The 20,736-nt window shown below is 53.9% G+C and overlaps 7 protein-coding genes across 7 annotated transcripts; 5 read left to right on the forward strand and 2 right to left on the reverse strand.

The window, feature by feature from the left end:
• Positions 1-3,479: 3,479 nt before the first annotated feature.
• On the forward strand, positions 3,480-5,218 carry CGGC5_v015182 (uncharacterized protein; the record flags this gene model as incomplete). The annotated part of the gene is made up of 3 exons (XM_032026245.2): positions 3,480-4,370; positions 4,423-4,504; positions 4,554-5,218. 3 exons carry the CDS (start codon positions 3,480-3,482, stop codon positions 5,216-5,218), a joined length of 1,638 nt encoding a protein of 545 aa, XP_031877231.2.
• A 1,003-nt stretch (positions 5,219-6,221) lies between these two features.
• On the reverse strand, positions 6,222-6,769 carry CGGC5_v015183 (uncharacterized protein; the record flags this gene model as incomplete). Its single annotated transcript, XM_032026246.1, has 5 exons — positions 6,222-6,227; positions 6,280-6,291; positions 6,353-6,502; positions 6,569-6,586; positions 6,638-6,769. 5 exons carry the CDS (start codon positions 6,767-6,769, stop codon positions 6,222-6,224), a joined length of 318 nt encoding a protein of 105 aa, XP_031877291.1.
• Positions 6,770-8,049: 1,280 nt separating this feature from the next.
• aes1-1 (Acetylesterase) lies at positions 8,050-9,168 on the forward strand (the record flags this gene model as incomplete). Its single annotated transcript, XM_032026247.1, has 3 exons — positions 8,050-8,177; positions 8,241-8,957; positions 9,015-9,168. The coding sequence occupies 3 exons, from the start codon at positions 8,050-8,052 to the stop codon at positions 9,166-9,168; spliced, it is 999 nt and encodes a 332-aa protein (XP_031877290.1).
• An 856-nt stretch (positions 9,169-10,024) lies between these two features.
• CGGC5_v015185 (uncharacterized protein) lies at positions 10,025-11,259 on the forward strand (the record flags this gene model as incomplete). Its single annotated transcript, XM_032026248.1, has 2 exons — positions 10,025-10,262; positions 10,337-11,259. 2 exons carry the CDS (start codon positions 10,025-10,027, stop codon positions 11,257-11,259), a joined length of 1,161 nt encoding a protein of 386 aa, XP_031877288.1.
• A 1,169-nt stretch (positions 11,260-12,428) lies between these two features.
• On the forward strand, positions 12,429-13,404 carry CGGC5_v015186 (uncharacterized protein; the record flags this gene model as incomplete). The annotated part of the gene is made up of 3 exons (XM_066153214.1): positions 12,429-12,573; positions 12,693-13,144; positions 13,369-13,404. The coding sequence occupies 3 exons, from the start codon at positions 12,429-12,431 to the stop codon at positions 13,402-13,404; spliced, it is 633 nt and encodes a 210-aa protein (XP_066007358.1).
• Positions 13,405-16,379: 2,975 nt separating this feature from the next.
• On the reverse strand, positions 16,380-17,375 carry plyB-0 (Pectate lyase plyB; the record flags this gene model as incomplete). The annotated part of the gene is made up of 1 exon (XM_032026253.1): positions 16,380-17,375. One exon carries the CDS (start codon positions 17,373-17,375, stop codon positions 16,380-16,382), a length of 996 nt encoding a protein of 331 aa, XP_031877256.1.
• Positions 17,376-19,653: 2,278 nt separating this feature from the next.
• ymaE (Uncharacterized protein) lies at positions 19,654-20,633 on the forward strand (the record flags this gene model as incomplete). Its single annotated transcript, XM_032026254.1, has 3 exons — positions 19,654-19,757; positions 19,815-20,382; positions 20,442-20,633. The coding sequence occupies 3 exons, from the start codon at positions 19,654-19,656 to the stop codon at positions 20,631-20,633; spliced, it is 864 nt and encodes a 287-aa protein (XP_031877253.1).
• Positions 20,634-20,736: the final 103 nt, after the last annotated feature.

Genomic DNA, 20,736 nt, shown 5'->3' on the forward strand with positions numbered 1-20,736 from the left:
TCGTCTGGGACGTTCCTTTCGGCCGATGCTTCTTGTGCTCTGGGGCTCTCGGAGTTGTGCAGGTGCCCCGCGGACCATGCTGCCTCGGAAAGGTGTCGTCCGGAACTCGTAACTCGGAATATCGTAATCAAGCCGTGGGACAGGCGTCGACCGGATGGAGGTAAGCTTAACGGCGGCAGCACGTGGAGGCGGCCCGCGTCGTTGGGCTGGGGCCGTCACACGGATCCGTCAGGCCGTATTTCTCGGGGGCCTCGATGTGCCATCAGAGTAGGCATGTTGTGTGGTCGATGGCAGCGATAGGAAGTCCCAAGAACCAGTTCAAACCCGTGTTTGTGCTTCCTGGTTCTCGCAAAAGGTGGCTGTTGACGATCATCGAGACAGACCAATGCGACGTGGTTTGATTCTTCGATGGCCTGCTGGTGCTTTAGCAGGCGTCGTAAGGCTTGACTCGGACACCCGCGCAGGAAGGGTGCCCTGGTATTTTCGGTCGAACACGTCGAGAAAAACCTTAGGTCCAAGGTTTGGTGTTTGACACGAGAACCAGACGATGTTTGCTTCGGCCGGGAGCCCGGTGGTCAAGCCGGTCGACCTGGGGCAGACCCAGCGCTCAGTGAACACCATCAATGCCCAGGCCTGGATCCACTCTGTCGGCTCGTCACCACGTGCCCGCCAGTCGAGCCTGTTCTTATCTGTTATCGCAATTACCTAAGCAGATAGCCGAGAAAGATAACGCACTCCAGCGTTTCTACCATCGAGGTACGTAATGCACGGTCGTCCACTGAGGTACCTCAGCTTATTCGAGATCGGTTCTCCTCTCTCCTTCTCTTCCTACCTAGGTACGCGCAAATGGCATTTGTCCAGTGTTTTTTCCAATCCAATCCACACTTCCAATTCCATCGCCAACAGAGTCATGACGCACATATTAGCCGTTCCAGCCGATTGGAATCGGTTTGGAATTGACAGCCTGCACCGCCGTCGCTGGCACACGGCCACACCTCGAGCACAATGCCAAAATCACAAGCATAATGCCACAAATACACCATCGCCTAGAATAGGAACACCCCGGCACCAAGAGCCGCCAGTCGTCCAATAGGGCCGCCATCGGGCACACAACGTCGCTTCCTTGGTGGAGATTCGCAATCAACCTAGGGCTCCTACGCGTCCCAGGGCTTCCTCAGGCCCTTCCTGCGGCTTCCAAGTCCCCAGGCGCCTCAGAACCCCCCATGCCCGGGTCTTATCGCTGCCGCTGCTAAGACGCTGCCGCCCTGCGTGCTGCGTGCTGCTTGGTAGGGGGGCCGTAGCCTGGTTGGGCGATGGACGCAGCGCACTGACTGGAGGCAGACTCGGTGCCCGACGTCATCGAGCATGGTGGCGGTCAAGTCCATCCCCGCTCGCCAGAGAGCTCAACAACGCACGCTGGCCGGCGCAGCTGCAGCAACAGTGAGGCGGCCGCACTGTGACGACAGCGCGACAGATTCCAGTGTCGAGAAGCATTCCGCGGTTGAGGCTGAGGTGAAGAGGCCACGAAAGGGAGGGAGGGACAGATGAGACGCGTTGCGAGGCCACCAGAAAGAAGCAGACGCTGAGGGCGACGGACGAGACGTCCCGCGGTCCAAAAGTCCAGACGAGACAACTGACAGCCCACCCTCGCCAAACCCGCCGTCAAACGAGAGAATTAACCTCTTTCCGCCCATCCATCCGCCGACCGGCATCCCCAGCATCCCCCATTCTCCGTCGATCTGTTCAAGCCCAACAACGGGGTCGTGGTCCATGGATCACCCGGGGCCGATGGGCGAAGATTTCACCCTCATTTCAGTCTCTTTCCCCGTCGATGGCTGCCCAAGCGGCGGCTGTCAGGTTCGAATCGCGAACAAAAGCGGGTTAATCAACTGAGGCTAAAGGACGCGGTGGACCGGGTCTGGAATGGTCAAACGCTGGAATGGAAGCGAAAGGCAACGACACGGGCCTTGGTGGGCTGCTGTCTGCAAGGAGTAGCCTTGTTGCTGCAGCCCCCGACTTCCCACCAAGTTTGGACGACGGTCGCTACGGCTCGATATGGCGCTGATGGCTGCTGTTAAGGCCCGGCAATCACTGCCCCTCTGTGCGGTGATGGCATTTCACGAACCAGAGCTTGTCTGACGATGAAACAGGCTTTGCTTCTCGAGTTCGGACGCAGATTCGCATCCTAATTGGTGTCTGTTTGCGGCATGCGGGAGAGCAACGGTCCATCCCTCGTTGGCAGCTCTAACAGCCGGCATCTCTGCCCTACCACCCGTTCTTCCCACCACCAAGTTGCACCATCCAGACGCCAGACGCCAGACGAGCCGGGATCATCGCTTCAACGAGGCATCACCAACACCCACCATCCTCCCCGCTGCCACCGGCGTCGATTTTCCAAAGCAGCCCCTGCCCCGGCTTCCGTCGTCAAAAAGCCTGCTTTGGCTCTCCACCAAGAATCTCCGTCGTGCCCAAAGACTAAATCTACAATTACAAAAACGCTTCAGCTCGCCCAGCCCCCTCCTTTTTCTCGAATGATCTCTTCTCTCAAGGACCCTTAAAGCGACCATAAGGCTGTCATCTCTCCCACCCCAGGAGCAGCAGTAACAGCAGCAACAGCAACAGCAGCAGTTCGAAAGACTCTTGTCGTCCAGTACGAGGGAGCAGCGTCGAGACCCAGGACCGTCCATCATCGGGTCTAGGTCACAGGTCCAGTTCGGTGAGGTCAGCTGGCATACTCGTGGGCTTTTCCTGGCCTTGCATCGACTTCTCATAGGCCGGCTACCACCCACGTCTACCACCACACGAGGCGACTCTTGCTGGAACACCCAGTCATCCAGCCAGTCCCGTCGGTCTTGCATCACATCACCCGTTATCGAGCCCCATCGCTCGTCGGTCATCGGCCCAGCCAGCCAAAGGGGTCTCTCTGCCTCCCCCCGCGCCTCTCGCTCATCGCCGGAAACTCGCACTGCCACTGTTACAGTGTCGCAGCATCTGGACCCTTGGCCTTAAAGCAACTACGGTACTCGCACGCCACGCAACGCAGGGCGGCACCGGTACACTATTCCATTATCCAATCCATACCCACACTGGACCACTGAACAAGGCGGGTCAACGGTCTTCACCGACACTACCAGCGCTATTGGCCCGGCTCGCTCGCGTTAGAGGGAACATTCCACCACTACGCAGCACACATTATCCCGCTTTTCCCCCTCTTCTCTCGCTCTTTCTCCCTTTTGAAGTGTCGTCATCGCTCTGAAATCTGGGATCCCGCAACACGAGCACTCACTCAGCATTTCTCCCGGATTCACCACCACGAACTTCTGTCATCATCCGACCATTCCACCGCCTAAAGGACTCCGTCAGTAAACACCCGGTCCTCCTCTAGCGACAACCACGTTTTTCCTGCGAATTTTGTGATACCCTAACCCGACTTTATTTCGTCTCCAAATCCACCCATACATACGTTTCAACTGCCCACAATGGCCGGCCGCGCTGAACGCTGGGACCGCGACCGCTTCATGTACGAGCGGGAGCGTGACCGCAACTACGGAGACGACCGCCGCTTTTTCGATGAACGCAGCCGCTTTGAGGAGCGCGACGACTACAGAGATTACCCGCCCCCTCGCCGTGGCAGGGAACACTCCGATGAGCGTTACGACCGTAGCGAACGTGGATCCCGCCGCGGCGGCTACGACGAGGAAATCGTTCGGGACCGCCGCTACTATGAAGAGGATCGTTACGCTCCTGGACCCCCTGGACCTGGACCTCGCCGTGGTGAGCCTTTTGATCGCGAATTCGATCGTCGTCTGCACCTTGAAAGAGAGCGCCGCAGCCCTTCTCCCATCCGCCGCCCGACTATGGTCCGCCGTCAATCATCCCTCGACACTTACGACCGCAAACCCCTCCCTCGCTTCTGGGAGGAGCGCCGTGAGGAGTATCCGGTTCCTGTCCGCAGAGAAGACATCCGCCGCGAGGACTACAGGGCGCCGCCTTACGTCCCCATCCCGCTGCCCCGCAGCCGTCAGCTCGCTTCTGCACCTTCCCAGCGCTACGAGGAAATCCAGATTGCCGAGCCAGGCTTTTACGGCGATGAGGAATACAGGGACATGCCCGAGCGAGTGAAGGAGCGCGAGGTCGTACGGTCGCGCAGACGCAGAGACCGCAGCAGAGAGTCCAAGGTCTCGAGATCCACCAGGACAAAGTCACACAGAAGCAGCTCCAGGTCCAGCAGCACCTCCAGCAGGTCGACCAGCACCAGCGGTGCCACAACCATCCGCAGCGAGTACCCGAAGAAGGGCAAGACTCGTATTCCTGCCCGCCTCGTTTCCAAGAGGGCCCTCATCGACTTGGGATACCCCTACCTCGAGGAGGTGAGTTTCTTTGTGCCGCTCACCGCATCAAACAGCCGACTAACGCCTGCAGGGTAACACCGTCATCGTTCTCAAGGCCCTCGGCCAGGACAACATCGATGAACTCCTCAAGTTGAGTGAGGAGTACAAGCAGAGTCAGTGGTCTCATTTCAAAGTTCGTTGCACCTTTCTGACATGATGCAGGTGAGATGGAAATTGCCGCAGCTCGCTCTTCCGCCGGCAGAATCGAGGAGCGCCACGAAGAAATCTACACCATTCCCCCACCCGTAGCCGCGCTCCCGCCGCCTCCGCCCGCCTCTGTCCACGCTCCTCCCCCACCACCCCCCGTTGTAGTAGCACCCAGCGCGCCTCCCACAGTGATCGCTGCTCCAGCACCGCCGCCGCCCGCCCCCGTGGTTGTTGAGGCGCCGCCGCCACCACCCCCAGCCCCCGTCGAGGAGGTTTATGAGAGGAAGAAGACAACGATCGTTCGTGACGTCTCGCCTGCCCGCTCGTACACTACTACGACCTCAGGCACGACCGGCACCGTCTACGAGCGCCGTGAAATCAGCGAAGAAATCCCCATCGGACCCATGGCCATCGCCGAGCGCCGGCGCAGCCGCTCCCGCTCTCGCTCCCGTAAGAACATCCGCAGCGAGATCAAGGCCCTCGAGGCCGAGCTGCACGCACGCAAACACGGCCGCGCTCACTCCCACGGCCGCGAGCTCGTCCGCGCGGAGCAGATGCCCGACGGAGCCGTCGTGCTCTTCGAGGAGAAGGTCGAGAAGGTGGAGGAGCCGCGACGCGGGGTGCGGATTGAGAAGGACAAGAAAGGTAGGATGGCCATCAGCGTACCAAAGTACTACTAAGGTGCGCGTCATCTGTTGTACACCGGCGTCTTGTCGCAAAACATGTGGACTGACAATGGTCTCTTCAACAGGTCCTCCCCCGAAGCTCATGCGCGCCATGCTGGCGACCCTCACGTAAGGGCGCCACTCACCGCCTCACTGCTTCGCGGCCTACGCAAATTGTATGAATATCACACAAGACGAGCTACAGACCTCATCTATGAAGAGACGGACCATTTTTGTTGCATTTATTTATACCGGAATCTGGGATCTGGCATGGCGATATCATACTACTATTATTACCCTATAGAAAAAAAGGACAATCGGTTTGGAATTTTGGACAGGATACATGTTTACGAGTATGGAACTTTTGGTGGCGAACCGACGCCCGGGCGGTTGCGATTGAGGGAAGGCCTGACGGGCTTTCCGCTTCGTCCAGGTGGATGAAGACCTCTTTCTTACACGTCTTATAATGAATTTACGATTTTAAATTTCACTTCTTGCTTAAAGAGACATCGATTGTGAGCGATTTTGCTGAGACCGAACCTTGAGTGAGATTTCACTTGAGTTCCGGCACATCTCAGGTGAGATTCGGTCTCACGTGAGACAGAGTGTACCTGTCCTAGCGGACCTACAGTGCATGGCGTGCGGAGATGTAGCCAATCAGTGCAGATGGACTGGAGGTACAAGGTAGTGTTGTTTAGTCGCGCCCGGTGGGATAGATATCTGACCTCAAAAGACTTTCTTGTCATATATTCACGTCGCTACTGTTTCTCATTTCTCTAGTTTCCTTATCCGTATTGCTGCAACTCTGGCAACGCAATTCTCTAGTAGGCATGAGGGTATATCGGCTTGACCTTGTCCTCTGTGTGACTCTTGACACTGTTGCCGTCGCTGAGAGCTACTACGGCCGACTTTCCGAAGCTCTATCATCTCTCCCATATTTTCCGTTCTAGGAACCTAGTTCGGATCGCGTCCAGAGCCGTCGATCGACAGAGCCGAGGTACGACCTCACGCTGACGATTTAGCACTAATTTATCGTTAGCAGTTTCATGGTGGGAAGTCTGGGTGGGAGATCTTACGCAAGCACCGAACTGGATGTCAAAAGTCAGCAAATGGTCATCAGCATACGAAAAATTTGGCGGTTGGACTTACACCATGAGCATCACCTCCGCCCTTGTTCTTCAGCACATTCCCGCTGCTGTCTGTGACTGTGCAGCTTCCAGTCACGGTGGTGCACTGGCGGTGGACGGGGAAGCCGGCGGAAAGACCTGGGTCCTCGGTGATCCAGTCGGGGTAGGTACACTGCGACTTCAATCAGCAACCTAGTTTCTTCCAGTCCAGATTGGGCTTGGGGGTGGTGAGGCGTACGCAGTAAACATTCTGACCCTGGCCATAAGTTAGCACGGCGCTGTAGGAACTTTGGAGTGAGGGACTTACGTTTCCGCAGTCGTTGAGTTGCGGGACCTGGTCGGTGCCGTAGTTGCAGTACATGTTTGGGTTATTCCATTGGCCGCGGACGACGGCCAATGCGCCCAGGTATACGACGAATGAGATTGCACGGAGGGACATCTTGTGAGCTCGAGGTGTTTTGCGGATAAGAGAGATCAGGAGGGAGAGTTGCGCAACTCAGAAGGTCAAGAAAGCTCAGATCTTATATCGAGAGCAGACTTTTAAATATAGCAACCGGAGTTAGTTGCAAGCACATCGCAATGCTATTTCTCTATTTTACTTTCTTGGTTAATCACCCAGACTTTCTCATAGTTAGGCACAGCACAGCACTGATTCATGTTGTGGCAGGGTTCATGTTTGCAGATCATGCGGCGCGCCCAGAGCTTCTGGAAAACTACACATTAAGGAATACCCGCCTAGATAATAAGTATGTGCGTTTTCAGAAGGCAAAACACAAGCAGTTGCCCTCACTATAAGTTGACTCGGTCCTTGTCAGCAATATGATGAACGTGTTGCGGAATTCAGATCCTGAACATCCAATGGAGTAGTAGCCTGTCCCCTGAAAGCACCAACACGGCGTGCATTTTGTCTCCCGGAGTTGATCCAGAAGCAAGAGTTGTCAGACTGGTTGCTGAAAGAGCTTACTTGGTGTCAAAAGATCTAAAACCCCAAAGATGAAGACCGCAACATGATAAACCCCTCGAGAACGACCACTCCCCCAGTCACCGCCCGGCAGCAAAGCCGAGCGCCCAAAACGGAGACCTCCCCTCCGCGCACGTGACGTCCAATTTCCGTCCCGTCTCATCCCAGTCCACCCTCACTCTATTTTGCTTCAACGCTCCACACTCACCACTCTACCCCACACGCTGTGCGGTTCAATCGGCACCTGTTCGGACGACGGGGAAGGAGAACGATGCGATGAACCCCCCTTAACAGAAAGCTTCTCGCAAGTTGAGACAACCGTTGCAGTGTTTTTCACAGGACTGTATAACTCCGCGAGTTTAGGATGGAGAATGCAGCTCGCAGACGCAGGGCGCCGACATACCCACCCTGCCAGGGAAAAAAGAAACCTCCTTCGGAGCGCCATGCCGGCTCCTTTCCCAACGGAGCCCGTCCGAGCACCCCGGAGCCCACCGTACCCCCGATCGCTTGCTTCCGTGTAAATTGAGGGGACCGCCATCTGGGGCGACGTGAGATGTAGATTAAACATTTCCCCCTTGGTGATATTCCTTTCATCGTTTATTAATCCCCCAGGTTTCCCGTCGATCTTCTTGAGGCTATCGCCCATCCCACCGGCTTCTTTCGTTTTTTTCGTATCGATTTCGTATCGGACGCCGTTCGTTTTTATTTAGACATACATTCGTTTCTTTGAGGTCGTGTTTCATTGTGCTGGGTACACGATGAAGTCTCAAATCTTGACAACAGGGCTGCTCGCCGCGGGCGTGAGTGCCGCCGCGACGGAGAAGAGGGCTTGCAGCGCCACGGCAGAGTGGCCTGGCTTCGCCGGCATCAAGCACGCTTTCGTCTTGTAAGTCGGCCCCCATCAGTAGTTACACATTCTTGCCCGAAATACTGACCTCGCAAACCACAGCGGTGACTCCTACTCCCAAACAGGCTTCAACACCTCCCTCGCGGCCCCCTCCGCCGCCAACCCGCTCGGCAACCCGTCCTACCCGGGCTGGACCTCGTGCAACGGGCCCAACTGGGTCGACTACCTCACCGTCAAGCACAACGCCTCGCTGCTGTACACGTACAACCTCGCCTACGGCGGCGCGACCGTCGACGCGGCGCTGGTCAAGCCGTACGCCGACACCGTCCTCACGCTCAAGGACCAGGTGTCCGGGCTCTTCAACACCTCGTACGCCGCGCGCACGGCGCCCGCGTGGACTGGCGCAGACACCATCTTCGCCTTCTGGATCGGCGTGAACGACATCGGCAACTCGTACTGGAACGGCGCCGACTCGACGGGCCCGCTGAACGACAAGATCGTCGGCGTGTATGAGGGCTTGGCCAAGGAGATCTGGGAGGCCGGCGGGCGGAACTTTGTGTGGTTGAGCGTGCCGCCTGTGGATCGCACGCCGATGCTGACTGCGGAGAGCGCGGACGCGCAGAAGCTTTGCAACGAGGACGTGGCGGATTTCAACGGCAAGATTGCCGCGATGGCGAAGAACGCGACGGCGTGGGAGGGTGTGAATGCGTGGGTTGTGGATGCGAATGGGGTGTTTACGGGGGCGATTGAGGAGCCGGCGAAGTTTGCGAGTACGGCGGGGTTGAAGAATACGACGGCGTATTGCGAGGCGTATGAGAAGTAAGTTCTTTTAATCCTGAGATGAGATGAGGGATGGGATGCTAACTTGAGGGACAGCGGTACTGATGCGCAGGATACGCTTATTGCGAGCTGTGGGGTGCCTGTGAATGAGTATTTTTGGTTGAACACGCTGCATCCTACTTATCCCATCCACGATGCGGTTGCGGAGACGGTTGCGGATGCTTTGGTTGCAGGACCGAACGTTTGCTGAGGCTGAAAAAGGAAAGATTGAGATTCTTGTAGTTACTTTGACAGATCTGTACATACGGACAAAAAGGAATGGAGTGCTTGTCATTAGATTATGCGGTGTAACGAAAATAAGCTTGCTTGCAAGCGATCTCATGTCGACTGGGACTCGGCCCGAGAGGCAAATATGCAACCCGCCATTGTGGTACCCGACATTTCTCTCTATCAAGAGAAGTTCGAAAACGGCCGTATGGTCGATAGGAGTGGCCTCATTCTTCGCCTTACAATGCCAAATATGGCAGACGCGAGGTGGACCATGCCTCAAGAGTGATCACCAACACAGGCGAGGGACCTGGTCATGCGCACGCGGGGCGCAGTGAGAAGCTGAACTTGGCATAGGACGACTTGAACTTGAAAAGCAATGAATTGGTTAGACTATGGGCTTTATGGGTCCTTCGCCAGCTGCTACACTCGGTTGGAACGCTCTGTTGGTGGTCGATATCTTGTTGGGACCGGGGTTTGGATGGCACGATGGAAGGGCGAACCCATGAGGCCAGTAAATAAGACCCAACCAACGAGCCAAAGATACCCCCGGTGACACTCATGATAGCCCGAAAAGGTCTGAAGCCCCAGTCATATCCTTGCCACAATATGCAAGTGCATGGTCCGTTAGCAGTGCGGTCCTTCTTTGTCCATGTCGTGTTGTCTTGCCCCAGGCCACCAGCTTGGCCACCGCCGAAGTACATACTGAGGCCAACCCCCGTTAGAAGCCCCCCAACCCCATACCTGTCTGTTTGGCACCTTTACCCTCCCTCTCCTCGAGCTGTCGGCGCTTGTTCTCGAACCCGAGGGGAAAAGCCCCCAACTCGCTTCTTGTCGCGATGAGGGCCACCGCGGTTATTTACGTCCTCGTCGCCTGGGCGGTTCGCTGCGCCTTAACACAGGAGCTGGAAGACATCCCGTACTGCTCCCGGATTTGCTTCACAGTTGGAAACTCTGAGTGGTGCAGCCTCGGAAAGACATCCAACTGCGTTTGCAGACAAAGCATCGCCAGCTACTACCGCGGAAAGTTCAAGAGCTGTATAGAGAGCAGCTGCCCAGCAGACGTAACGTTCAAAGGTAGCTAGCAACCCCGTTTAACCCCCTCTAGCCATTGTGAGATTGTAATTTGTCGCGCTGACAAGTCCTTGCAGAGGCCTATGCCGCCTTTGCGGCGTACTGCGTCGCAAATGACTGGATAGATGCCGCCTCAACAGCACTGGGCGAAGCAACGACGGTCACCATCGGACCAATCGTCATAGCCACACTGGCAACTATAGTAACAGGTTCTGGTGGTTCTACGGCGACTATCACATCGGAGATCACTGCAACAACAGGAGAAACTGGGTCATTTACGACAGGATCAGCGACAACTGCGAACCCCTCTACTGAACCGACGGCAGAAACGGCACCCACGACCGACGGGAGCGACAGCAACAATAACTCTTCTAATGCATTGTCAGTAGGTGCAAAGGCAGGTGTCGGAATAGGAGCTGCGCTTGCGGTGGCTTTGGTGGCTGTTATTCTGTTTATCTGGAAACGGAAACGGACGGCTGCGTCAACCGAAAAAGACGAGGAATCGTCAGTCCCAGAGCTCGATAATGGAGACGTCTCTAACAGACATGAACTGGACTCGAGCACCATAACTTCTGGGCTGGACAAAACGCACTCAACGGCATTCTCAAATCATGAAGGCATGGTTGAGTTGGACGCAACCACTGCATTGATCAAAGGACAGACGAGGCTTGTCGAAGGCGACGTCACGCCTCCAGTGGAACAAGGCGCAGTTTCGCCGGAGGCTGGATCCATGATCTCGCATCCTACACCGTCACTGCCCCCAGCAACGAATATAGCACAGCCTATGATTGGAGATTATATCAATTCCAACTCATCGGAACCGTCACTTCCGAGCACGGCGGAGTTGGAGCACCTGCTTCACGAGGAGCAGCTCTTGAGGGAGAGAAGGCGGACGTTAGAGCAGCTGCAACGGATACAAGAGGATGAACTTGCTTTGGGAGAGCGTATAAGGTTGCTGAGACAGAGGCATAGTGGCCAATCAGCAGAAGGTGGGGGATAATGTCGACGTGGGGAGGTTTGTACCCGCGCGGTGGTCCACACCAACATCACATTGAGACTGAAGTCCTTCTGAGATTCTTGAATAAGTGCTTATGGCATCAGCGCCGTGGAAATTTCATGCTGGGTGGTGGAGGCAACTTGTGAGGGCGAGGCAACCATTTCGAAGATGGTCATTAATATTTGACTGATGACGTGGACACGGTGATGATGAAAGCTACAGGAAGTTGCCACTACTTGTACATAATTGATATTAACATGTTGCGTTCGTATTTCTGTAAGTAATAATACCATGGAACGTTTGGTCAATCATATACCACCAAGGTCTTTTCCTGCCTACTTCAAGTTCCCCTTTAGTCCCGCACGCCGCGCACTCACGAATCCCTCAGTGCGCGGGACTGTAATATTAGCCCCTTCCTTAATCTCTTTTTGGTATATTATCACCTAAAAGTGGTTTAAATAGCAGCCAAGGCCACATCATTTGACAGGTTGCCGAAGACATTTCCGGTGTCAGCTTAGTTGACTCAAGGGACGCTTTCGCCATTCCAAATAGTCCCAAAAGCAGACTTTGGGCTCATTAGCACACTAGAGAAGTTCAACTTGTCATTTGGCACGTCGAACACATACTCAAATCACACTCCGGGACTGGGCGGAGCATTCAAGTTAGTGGTTGACATCTCGTTGGGACCGGGGTTTGAATGGCCCGATGGGTAGGCGGACTCCATGAGACCTGAAAATAGACCTGACCAACGGACCAAACAAAAGACCGACCACATTCTTATGATTGCTTGAAGTCTCATAGGTCTAATGAACCCTTGTATTCTCATGGATAAATGCATGTTCCGTTGGCTGCACCGCCAGTCCCGCTCGTGTTTCTTGCCCCCAGGCAGCAGGCCACAACTTTGGCCCCCGCCAGGATACATACCTAGCACAGCACCATTTCGACTCACTCTCTTTGTACCTCCTCTCTCTTGTTTATTTCGCCCCCTAGTCTGTGCGCATGCTCATTGTTGGCGCATCTGCTTGCAGCAACTTGATGCTTGAGCTACACGCTCAGCTGTATCAGACCTCTTGAGTCTCATCCCTCCGTCCCCAATGAAGGCCTTCCTTTTCACCGCCGCGCTAGCCATACGCTTTGCCAGCGCGGTCAATGGAACGACATGGCGGACCAAAATGCCATACTGCGCGCAATACTGCTTCGTGACTGGCGGCGATTCCTTGACAGACTGTCAACTGGGACTTGATGACGAGTGCATATGCACTGAAAGTACGGATGACGTCCTGCGTGCGGTTATGAAGACATGCGTTGAAATCAAGTGTAAGCGATTCAACCGAAAGTTTCCAATTCAGTTATCATCCACATGACTGGCTCTTGGAGTTAAAGTCATTGCATTTCGTTGGTCGAGTACCTATGGATGATTGAGCTCACAAGCCCAGGGGATATTTGGCCTATTTTTGCCGAATTTTGCGTCGCAGAAGGCTACCTCGATTCTTCTGAAACAGCGCTGCCTAGTAGTATGACAGCTACAGCCGATCCGTCAACCGTTACATCGGCGATAATGACAAACACTCCATCAACTACAACATCTGGAATAGACACGACGGAACCGACAAGCCCCGCCGCAGAGTCCAATTCTTCAGGCGGCAATGATGTTGACGCCTCCTCTTCGAATAGGCTTTCTCCAGCTGCGAAGGCAGGCATTGCGATCGGGGCTACTCTGCCCATGAGAGTAGGCGCCGTATTACTCGCTCTATGGCGCAAGAGAAGCAAAGGAATATCGCCTGACAAGGATGGAGAGACCGCTATGCCAGAGCTTGGGAGCGGCGACAACGCCAACAGACATGAGCTGGGCCCTGAAGCAAAGCTGTTCGGGACGGGCAGCACAGCGGTAGCAGAGCTTGAGAGTGGGCATGTCATGGCGGAGCTAGACGGACCCTCATGCCTCGTCTACGGCGCGGAAACGAATAATACGGTGGACGAAACTAGAACAACGGCTGAGCTAGATGGCACGTCACCAGGGCCAGAATCTTCCACTCGTTCGCCAAGATCACCTGCGGACCCTGGAGGGAATGCTGCCCGAGCACCCGCGCGAGAACATTGCGAATCCAATAGTTCAACCTCGCTATCACCGAATGCTGGCGAGGGTGAACGACTGCTTTGTGAGGACAGAGGATCGGGGGAGGGGGCACCAGCTGAGGAGGAGTTGCAACGTAAACCGGATGATGAAGTTGCTTTAAGGGGTCTTAAAGCAGAGGCAGAGTACCCAGTCGACGGGTGTTGGAGAGCGATAATTGTGTGGTGGAGTAGAAATGTTCACGAGCCCACTACTGCGCGGTGGGTTTTTGGTAATTGCTTGTTTCGGGCATCCTTTCAAGTTCCCCATGAGGATTTCCGCAGCTTCAATGGCACTGAATGCAGGAGCACGCCAATTGAAGTATACTTCCTCTCTTACTTTTGGCATGATCGTCAGCGACAAAACCGTGTTGCTTATCATATTCGACTCTAAAGAGGAGTCCAACTGCCCCTCTATAATTGAATAGGGCAGCTGCATGCAGCGGCGTCCGTCTGTCCTCACCTTGAACATCTACATCAATGGGGGCAAAGAATTCTGTTCTAGTTGCCAAGGACCCGAGAAAAGATGATAGAGCTTGTGAAACGATTCAAAATTAAGGGAAGCACATTGTTGAAAGATCTTAGAAAGGTATCAAAAAGTCCGAGGAGAAATCCAAACGCTGGGCTGCGAGCTACTGGAGAGTCTCAGCATATATAATTATTTCCAAGTATGCCACCTTTCTATTCTCACTTAAAGCCGTTCTCTACTGGATCAACTCGATAAAGCTGCGGGGTTCATGTTCCCGACCAGCCTGTCAGCATCCAAAGAAGCCTGAGAGGGGATGCACACTTGGTTGGACTTGGTCGCTAAACAGGTCTCCATTGCAAGTCTGATAACTATAAAATGGCCCCTTCATCCACACCTCAAGCGGATTGCGGCTTTAACCTCTTGTGATACGGAACCAATGGCTTTCTCTCCCGGCTTTCATTCTGCCAAATACCGCTTCCAGTTATTTTCTTTTGGGTCCATCCGTTTGCGACCCATTTTCGTATTTTCCACTACGCCAACTGACTTTTCCCACTTGGGATTGTGCGTCCATTAGAAGTTTTGCCTGCGATTTCGCCGATCAAGACCGAAGTCGCATCATATCTCCTGGTAGACACATATCGGCAATCAGGTTACAATGACGGAACATGAATGCCGACTTCCGACAAAAGCCCAAAAGACCTCTCAATTTAATCCAAGCACTGGAGAACCTCCAATCAGTTGATACGCCATGAAAAATGAAGGAAACGAGCCCACAGACTTACAGCCACGGGAGTTTTGCTTGAAAATACTGGAGAAACAACCAGACAATGAATTGCCAACCCGTGCATTCAACATCACGACGGGAAAGGTGGAAGTAACTTTTGGAAGGATGGGCAGGTACGCCACCGTCAGCTACGTTTGGAATCAACACGACGACGAGACGCTGAAAAGAGAGTTACGGAGATGCTTGGAAAGTACGGGAATCCACCTGGCTTGGGTTGATAGATGGTGCATCAATCAGCAGAACGCTGCTGACAAGACTATCGAGATACCTAAAATGGCCCAGTACTACAAGCAGGCCGCCCTAGGATTATGTCTTGTACCCGAGGTGGAGTGCCTGCCTGGCACATGGGGCTTCAAGGAAAGCAAAAAGAAAGGGACGGAAAAGATGATCGAGATAAGAACGAAAGTGGGCAACAGTCAATGGATGTCGCGGGTGTGGACATTTCAGGAGGCCGAACTGGGACCGAACCCTGTTCTTGCAAAAGACTGAGACCTTTGGCCGCTGCCAGCGTTGCTAGGGATGAGATGGGCAACGAAAACAGAGGTTGGAGGCGATGCAGATCCTTTTGGATACACCCTCACGATGGCATACAGGCAATCAGCAACGAGAGATCAATTTGGGTTTCAAGAAGCAGTCCAGGCCATAATTAGTATGGGAGGACGAGGAAATGAGACCAAACAAACACTTACTAGCTTACTGGCCCGGACGATCTTCAGAGAATGCACGGTGGAAGTGGACAGGATATATGGGGTGCTTGCACTGGCTTCAGATGCGGCGCAGGCAAAGATTGACTATCAGCGAACACACGGCGAGGTGGTATCCGAATTAGTTGGAACGGGACTACTCCCGATTCATTTGATAGAGGGAGACTCACCAACACCAGCGGCACAGGGCAAAAGCTGGCGCACCACTTCATCGCGGACCTCGTTTAACGTGTCCACATGGCAGGGAGTTTTCTCGCAAATGCGCCAAGAAGGTTTACCAATAAATGGAAGGGAGGTGAGATACGATAAACGGGGACAGCTGAAATGGAAAGTTGGAAGGAGAAGATACATGGCGATGTCAGATGGCCCTTGGGAGGCTGGGGTGACATATTTGGTAGCCAACATGTGCGGAAGAAGGCCAGTGTGAGCAGACACAGCATTGCAAGTGTCTGGAGCAACCGACGTGGCTGGTTCTTACCGGCCAAAGAATGGGTAGTAATGCGTGGCACAAAACGAAAGCAGACCTGATAGAGACCAAGGATAGAAAGACACTAGGGTGGAAGACGAAGGACGAGCTAAAGGAATTGGTAGTAAAGTGAGAACTACTTGAAGGGCTCCCATGTGTGGTGATCAAACGGTACGGGTCACCAGGATAGCAGGTTGCTGGAGAAGAAATATTGTCGTAGACACCAAAATAACCAGCTTTCGGCTTTTTCCCCATCATCTACCCCTCATCTGGATCTCTTGTATGACCTGGGCTTTTCGCTACTAGATCAATTATCTTGACGTATCTCGAATTTGTAGGGCACCGTTGAACACGTATCTGCTCCAACTTTCAAAAGCATGTGTAAGACATGGTTTAAAATGGAATTGTTCCAATTGTCAATTTGGCGTCGAATATGTGCGTATATATTTACAATCATATATGCCATGTGTAACAAGAAGTAAATACAAAATGAATTATGTCCACAGAATGTCCTATGTAGGTGAAAGAAAGCCCTATACCCCCTCGACAGGCACAATCACATGCCCGTCCTCCATTTACCAAAATTGCTTAGAAGCTGAGAGTCTGGCCAGCAGTGCCAACAACCTTGCTCTTGACGTTGGCCTTACCGTACAGAGTGAAGCTGTAGGGAATCTTGCTGGAGCCGAGGTCGCCCTTGGGAGCAGTGTTCTCACCACCACCGTAGGACATGTCGGAAACGGTAGCGTATCCAGTCTCCTTCGAGTCGGCAGACAGGATGACCTTCTTGCTAGAGTTCTCGAAAACGGACGACTCAACACGGACCTGGGCGCCCATGCGGGTGTTGACACCGGTGCTGCCGACTTTGTTATAGAAGTTGTTGTAGATGTGAACGGTGCCGAAGCGGACGGACGGGTTGCGCGAGTTAACGTTGTTCCAGTAGTTGTTGGCGTAGGTGACGTGGAGCTTGCCCTTATCGCTGGTGTTGGTGTCGACGTGGCCGATCAGGGAGGTCTTGTAGTGGTCGTGGATGTAGGAGTTGGAGATGGTGACCCAGTCGGAGCCCTTGGTGATATCGAGGAGGCCGTCGTAGTAGTCCTTTCCGTTGCTCATATCAGACGAGACATCGACGTGGTCGACCCAGACGTTGGTGGAGGACTCGATGCCGATGGCATCGCCGTAGGCCTCCTTGACCTTGGCAATGGCCAGGTTGCGAACGATCACGTTGGAGACGCCCTTGATGTAGAGGCCGGCACCGGTGATCTTGGAGCCCTTCTGGCCGACGATGGTCTTGTCGGAGGCGACGCGGACCTTGGCGTTGCCGGAGATGGAGCCCTTGACGACGATGTTGAGCTTGCCGCTCGACTCGGCGGCCTTGGTGAACTGGGCCAAGGTCGACACGGTGGTGGTGGAGCCGCCCTTGCCGCCGGTGGTTCCGCCGTTGGTGCTGGCGTAGCCGATGTTGCAGGACTCGGTGATGGAGGCGCGCTTGACGATGGCGGCGGTGGACTCCTCATCGACGGTGGGAGTAGGGGCGGCGGAGGCAACACCCAGGAGGGCGAGGTTGAGGACGTTGGTGAACTTCATTTTGAAAGAATCAAGGTAACTTGGTTGGATGAATGATGGAAGATTTGCAAGTGTTTGGTAGAACCCAGTTCTCAAGAAGAAGTGAAAATGTCGAAAGATTGATGCGAAAAAAGAGTGACGCTGGTTGAGGATGAAGCTCAAAAAAGACTTGACTCGGAAAGGATTGACACTGGTTTATATGTATCATGAAGCAATACGGCGAGATGTTGCTCGCGGGGCGTATGCTCCCCAACTCCACTCATCTCGAGTCCCGGCCAAGATGGTTAAGTCGGCAGTGAGACGTTGGCATCGCGTTGGCATCATTTCCAGACCTACATGCCGCTTGCCCCGTTAAAGAAACAATGGCGAGACCCATTGGCCTACCCAAATCGCTGGTTCATGCCCGCTTAGGATGCTGTCGACATTCACGCTAAACTTTGATTCTTTCTCCGCATTGTTTTAAGTGACATGACAATTGCCGGCAGCTCGATGCAAGTTTTCACGATTGTGACAACGCAAGTTGGAGAGCAACGAGCACGATACGGGCTCGTCGGAGTCGTCAAGATGTTCAGCGACTGTCGTTCTCGGCAGAGCCTCATTGCCACGGCGCCGGGAGGAAACCAAATTAGCCCAAGACTTTTAACACCTCTTGGGTACTATATATCCCCGGCGGACTCACGGAGCCATTCCGTGGGTGACCCTCGTGAGGCTCGATCGGGTCGGTAACTCGCTCAAGCCTGACAGGGCTGATGCCCACGAGACTCTGTGATGGAAGTCTGCCCACGCCCCCTATTCGTGGGCATCGTATTTCACCGCACAGGAGAATCACCCTTAAATTTACGGTCAATGTCTGGACCAGAAGCCAAGCGTAGCTAAACCAAAGTAGGCTCTTGGTATTGGGGGACGTCGTACGAACAGGTAGGATCGTTTCAATGCCGGGGTAGGATACAGGAGTCTCAGCCGCGATCAGCCTGTCATGTTGGGTTTTGTAAATCCGCAAATCATCAACAAGCTTGGATGCCATCAGATCAACCTGCAGCATGCAAGGAGGGTGAAATCACTGCCTGGGCAGCTTCTCAAACCACAAACATTCATGTTTTACTTCAACCAAGAGGGAGAGCTTACAGGTGAGATGGAATGTGGAATACGTACGCAAGCATCTCCACTAAGGTACAAGGGCCGGCTTCACTACCGATCACGGTGCAGCCTCCGAGCCCCTCTCGTGAGGTTTATTCCCGAAAGATGGCATTCTGGTGCTTTCGGACTCCTGAAAGACCCATCTGATCCATGGGCCAAGCAACCTTATATTAACGCCAAGGCCAAGAGGGATCTTCGGCATCGTGGTCTTGGATCGCCAGGGCGTCTTGGCATGGCGGAGCGGAGCGGACCAATCTATCGTCCGTGTGAACCAAGGTCGCAACAGACTTATTGAGTTGTATTAATATGTCTTGATCTTATAAGGTTTCTTGCCGACATCAGTGTTCGTTCAAAAATACCTAGTAAATTCCGGGCTTTATCGAATTGTCAACTCACTTCTAACTCAGCTTCGAGATTACTCAACCGATGTTCCCAAACCGTGCTATAATCACCAACTATGCAACGCTTTCGTAAGAGGTCCAGTGCAGATATTTCACTATGTGGAACGGTGCTGTTCGATTTCAATGAATATGTAACGTCGACAAATGATCAAATTCCAGGTCGTGTATATCGACTCAAGCCTGAAGAAATATGTGCATTTGCTTATCGCAAAGGACTCATGAAATAGGACAGAGCTAGGTAAAAGAAGAATGAAGATGAAAGAAAAATTTCATAACCCGAACCTTCTCTCTTTCTTTTTCATCTTGAAAATTGTTGGATCACGGTTCGAGAGGCGCTCATCTTCAAGAGTGGGCAGCGAAAGTGGGAGTCTCTGAAGTGGGCGCCGTAAGTGGGGGAACGCCGCATTCGTGACGACATTCGCCCGCTGAAACCCAACCCTTTCACTATCTCTCGTACGACCAAGTCAGTGGTGAATACCTTATTCAACAAAACAATCAAAAATATTCATCCTTCCAAAGAGAGTCAAACGGCAAATGTTTGAAGCCTGGTTCCTCGGTACCCAGAATAACGCGATTACGAGGCTGACTAATACCATTGAAGCTTACGGAATCACGAAAGGCAGTGAAGCTTCCACCAGTGACTCAAGACACGACTCCGCACGAGGGGTCGCGATACAAGAATCCCGCTTGGCCCTTGGCGAAAGCTCGAAGTTGTTCCCTGTAGAAACTATACCAGCAACCCATACAATCAAACAATCAAAATGGATCTCATGATATGCGGCACTTGCGGCGTCCAATTCGACAGCCACGCCGTCAAGTCATGCAAGATCTGCGATGACCCGCGCCAATACGTCGCTGAAGACGGGTGAGACTATCTCTACTACGAGTCAGTCCTCAATTCTAACCTGACAATGCACAAAAGCCAATGGTTCACCACCCTCCGCGAGCTCCAAGACTCCAAAAAGTACACAAACACCTTCACAAAGGACAAATTCAACTCCGCCGTCATCGCGATCCGCACCGAGCCCCAGCTCGCCATCGGCCAGCGCGCCTTCCTGCTCCGCTCGCCCGGCGGCAACGTCCTCTGGGACTGCATCACGTACATCGACGCCGACACGGTGCGGCGCGTCAAGGCGCTCGGCGGCCTCGACGCCATCGTCATCTCGCACCCGCACTACTTCTCGACCGCGCTGCACTGGGCCGAGGCCTTCGGGTGCAAGGTGTACGTGTCGGCCGAGGACGGCGAGTGGCTGACGCGCCGCGGCAAGGCGCACGAGCTGTGGGAGGCGAAGACGATGGAGTTCGTTGGCGGGGAGTTTCTGGTCGTCAAGGTGGGCGGGCATTTTCCCGGCAGCTCGGTGTTGTTGTGGAAGAGCGAGAAGAAGCTATTTGTGGCGGACTCGGTGATGGTGGTGCCCAGTGGGGTATATCATGTTGATCGGCCGAAAGGGACGGCGAGCTTTGCGTTTATGTGGTCGTATCCGAATATGGTGAGTGAAATTCGTGGGAGACGATTTGAAGATGAGTGACTGATGGGGAGTTTGTGCAGATTCCGCTCTCGCCTGATGATGTGCATGGAATCTGGAAGGCGATCTCTGCGCTGGATTTCGAGGATGCGCATAGTGCATTTCCCGGCCGCGATGCGAGGGGCGGTGCGAAGAAGCGGCTGCTGGAAAGTGCGCAGTTGTGCGTGAAGTTCATGGGATACGCTAATCATGCCATTCACTCCGAGAAAATTTGAGAAAGATGGGAATAGAATCGCTGCCGTGTTGACGGATCCCTCTTTCATGGCCATGTCGCAACTTTATCTAGCAGGACAGACTTATTCAGTTGCTGGTGCAGGA

This window comes from Colletotrichum fructicola (genome assembly GCF_000319635.2).
Source record: "Colletotrichum fructicola Nara gc5 chromosome Unknown KSG_Nara_v1_contig09, whole genome shotgun sequence".
Classification (NCBI taxonomy): Eukaryota; Fungi; Ascomycota; class Sordariomycetes; order Glomerellales; family Glomerellaceae; genus Colletotrichum; species Colletotrichum fructicola.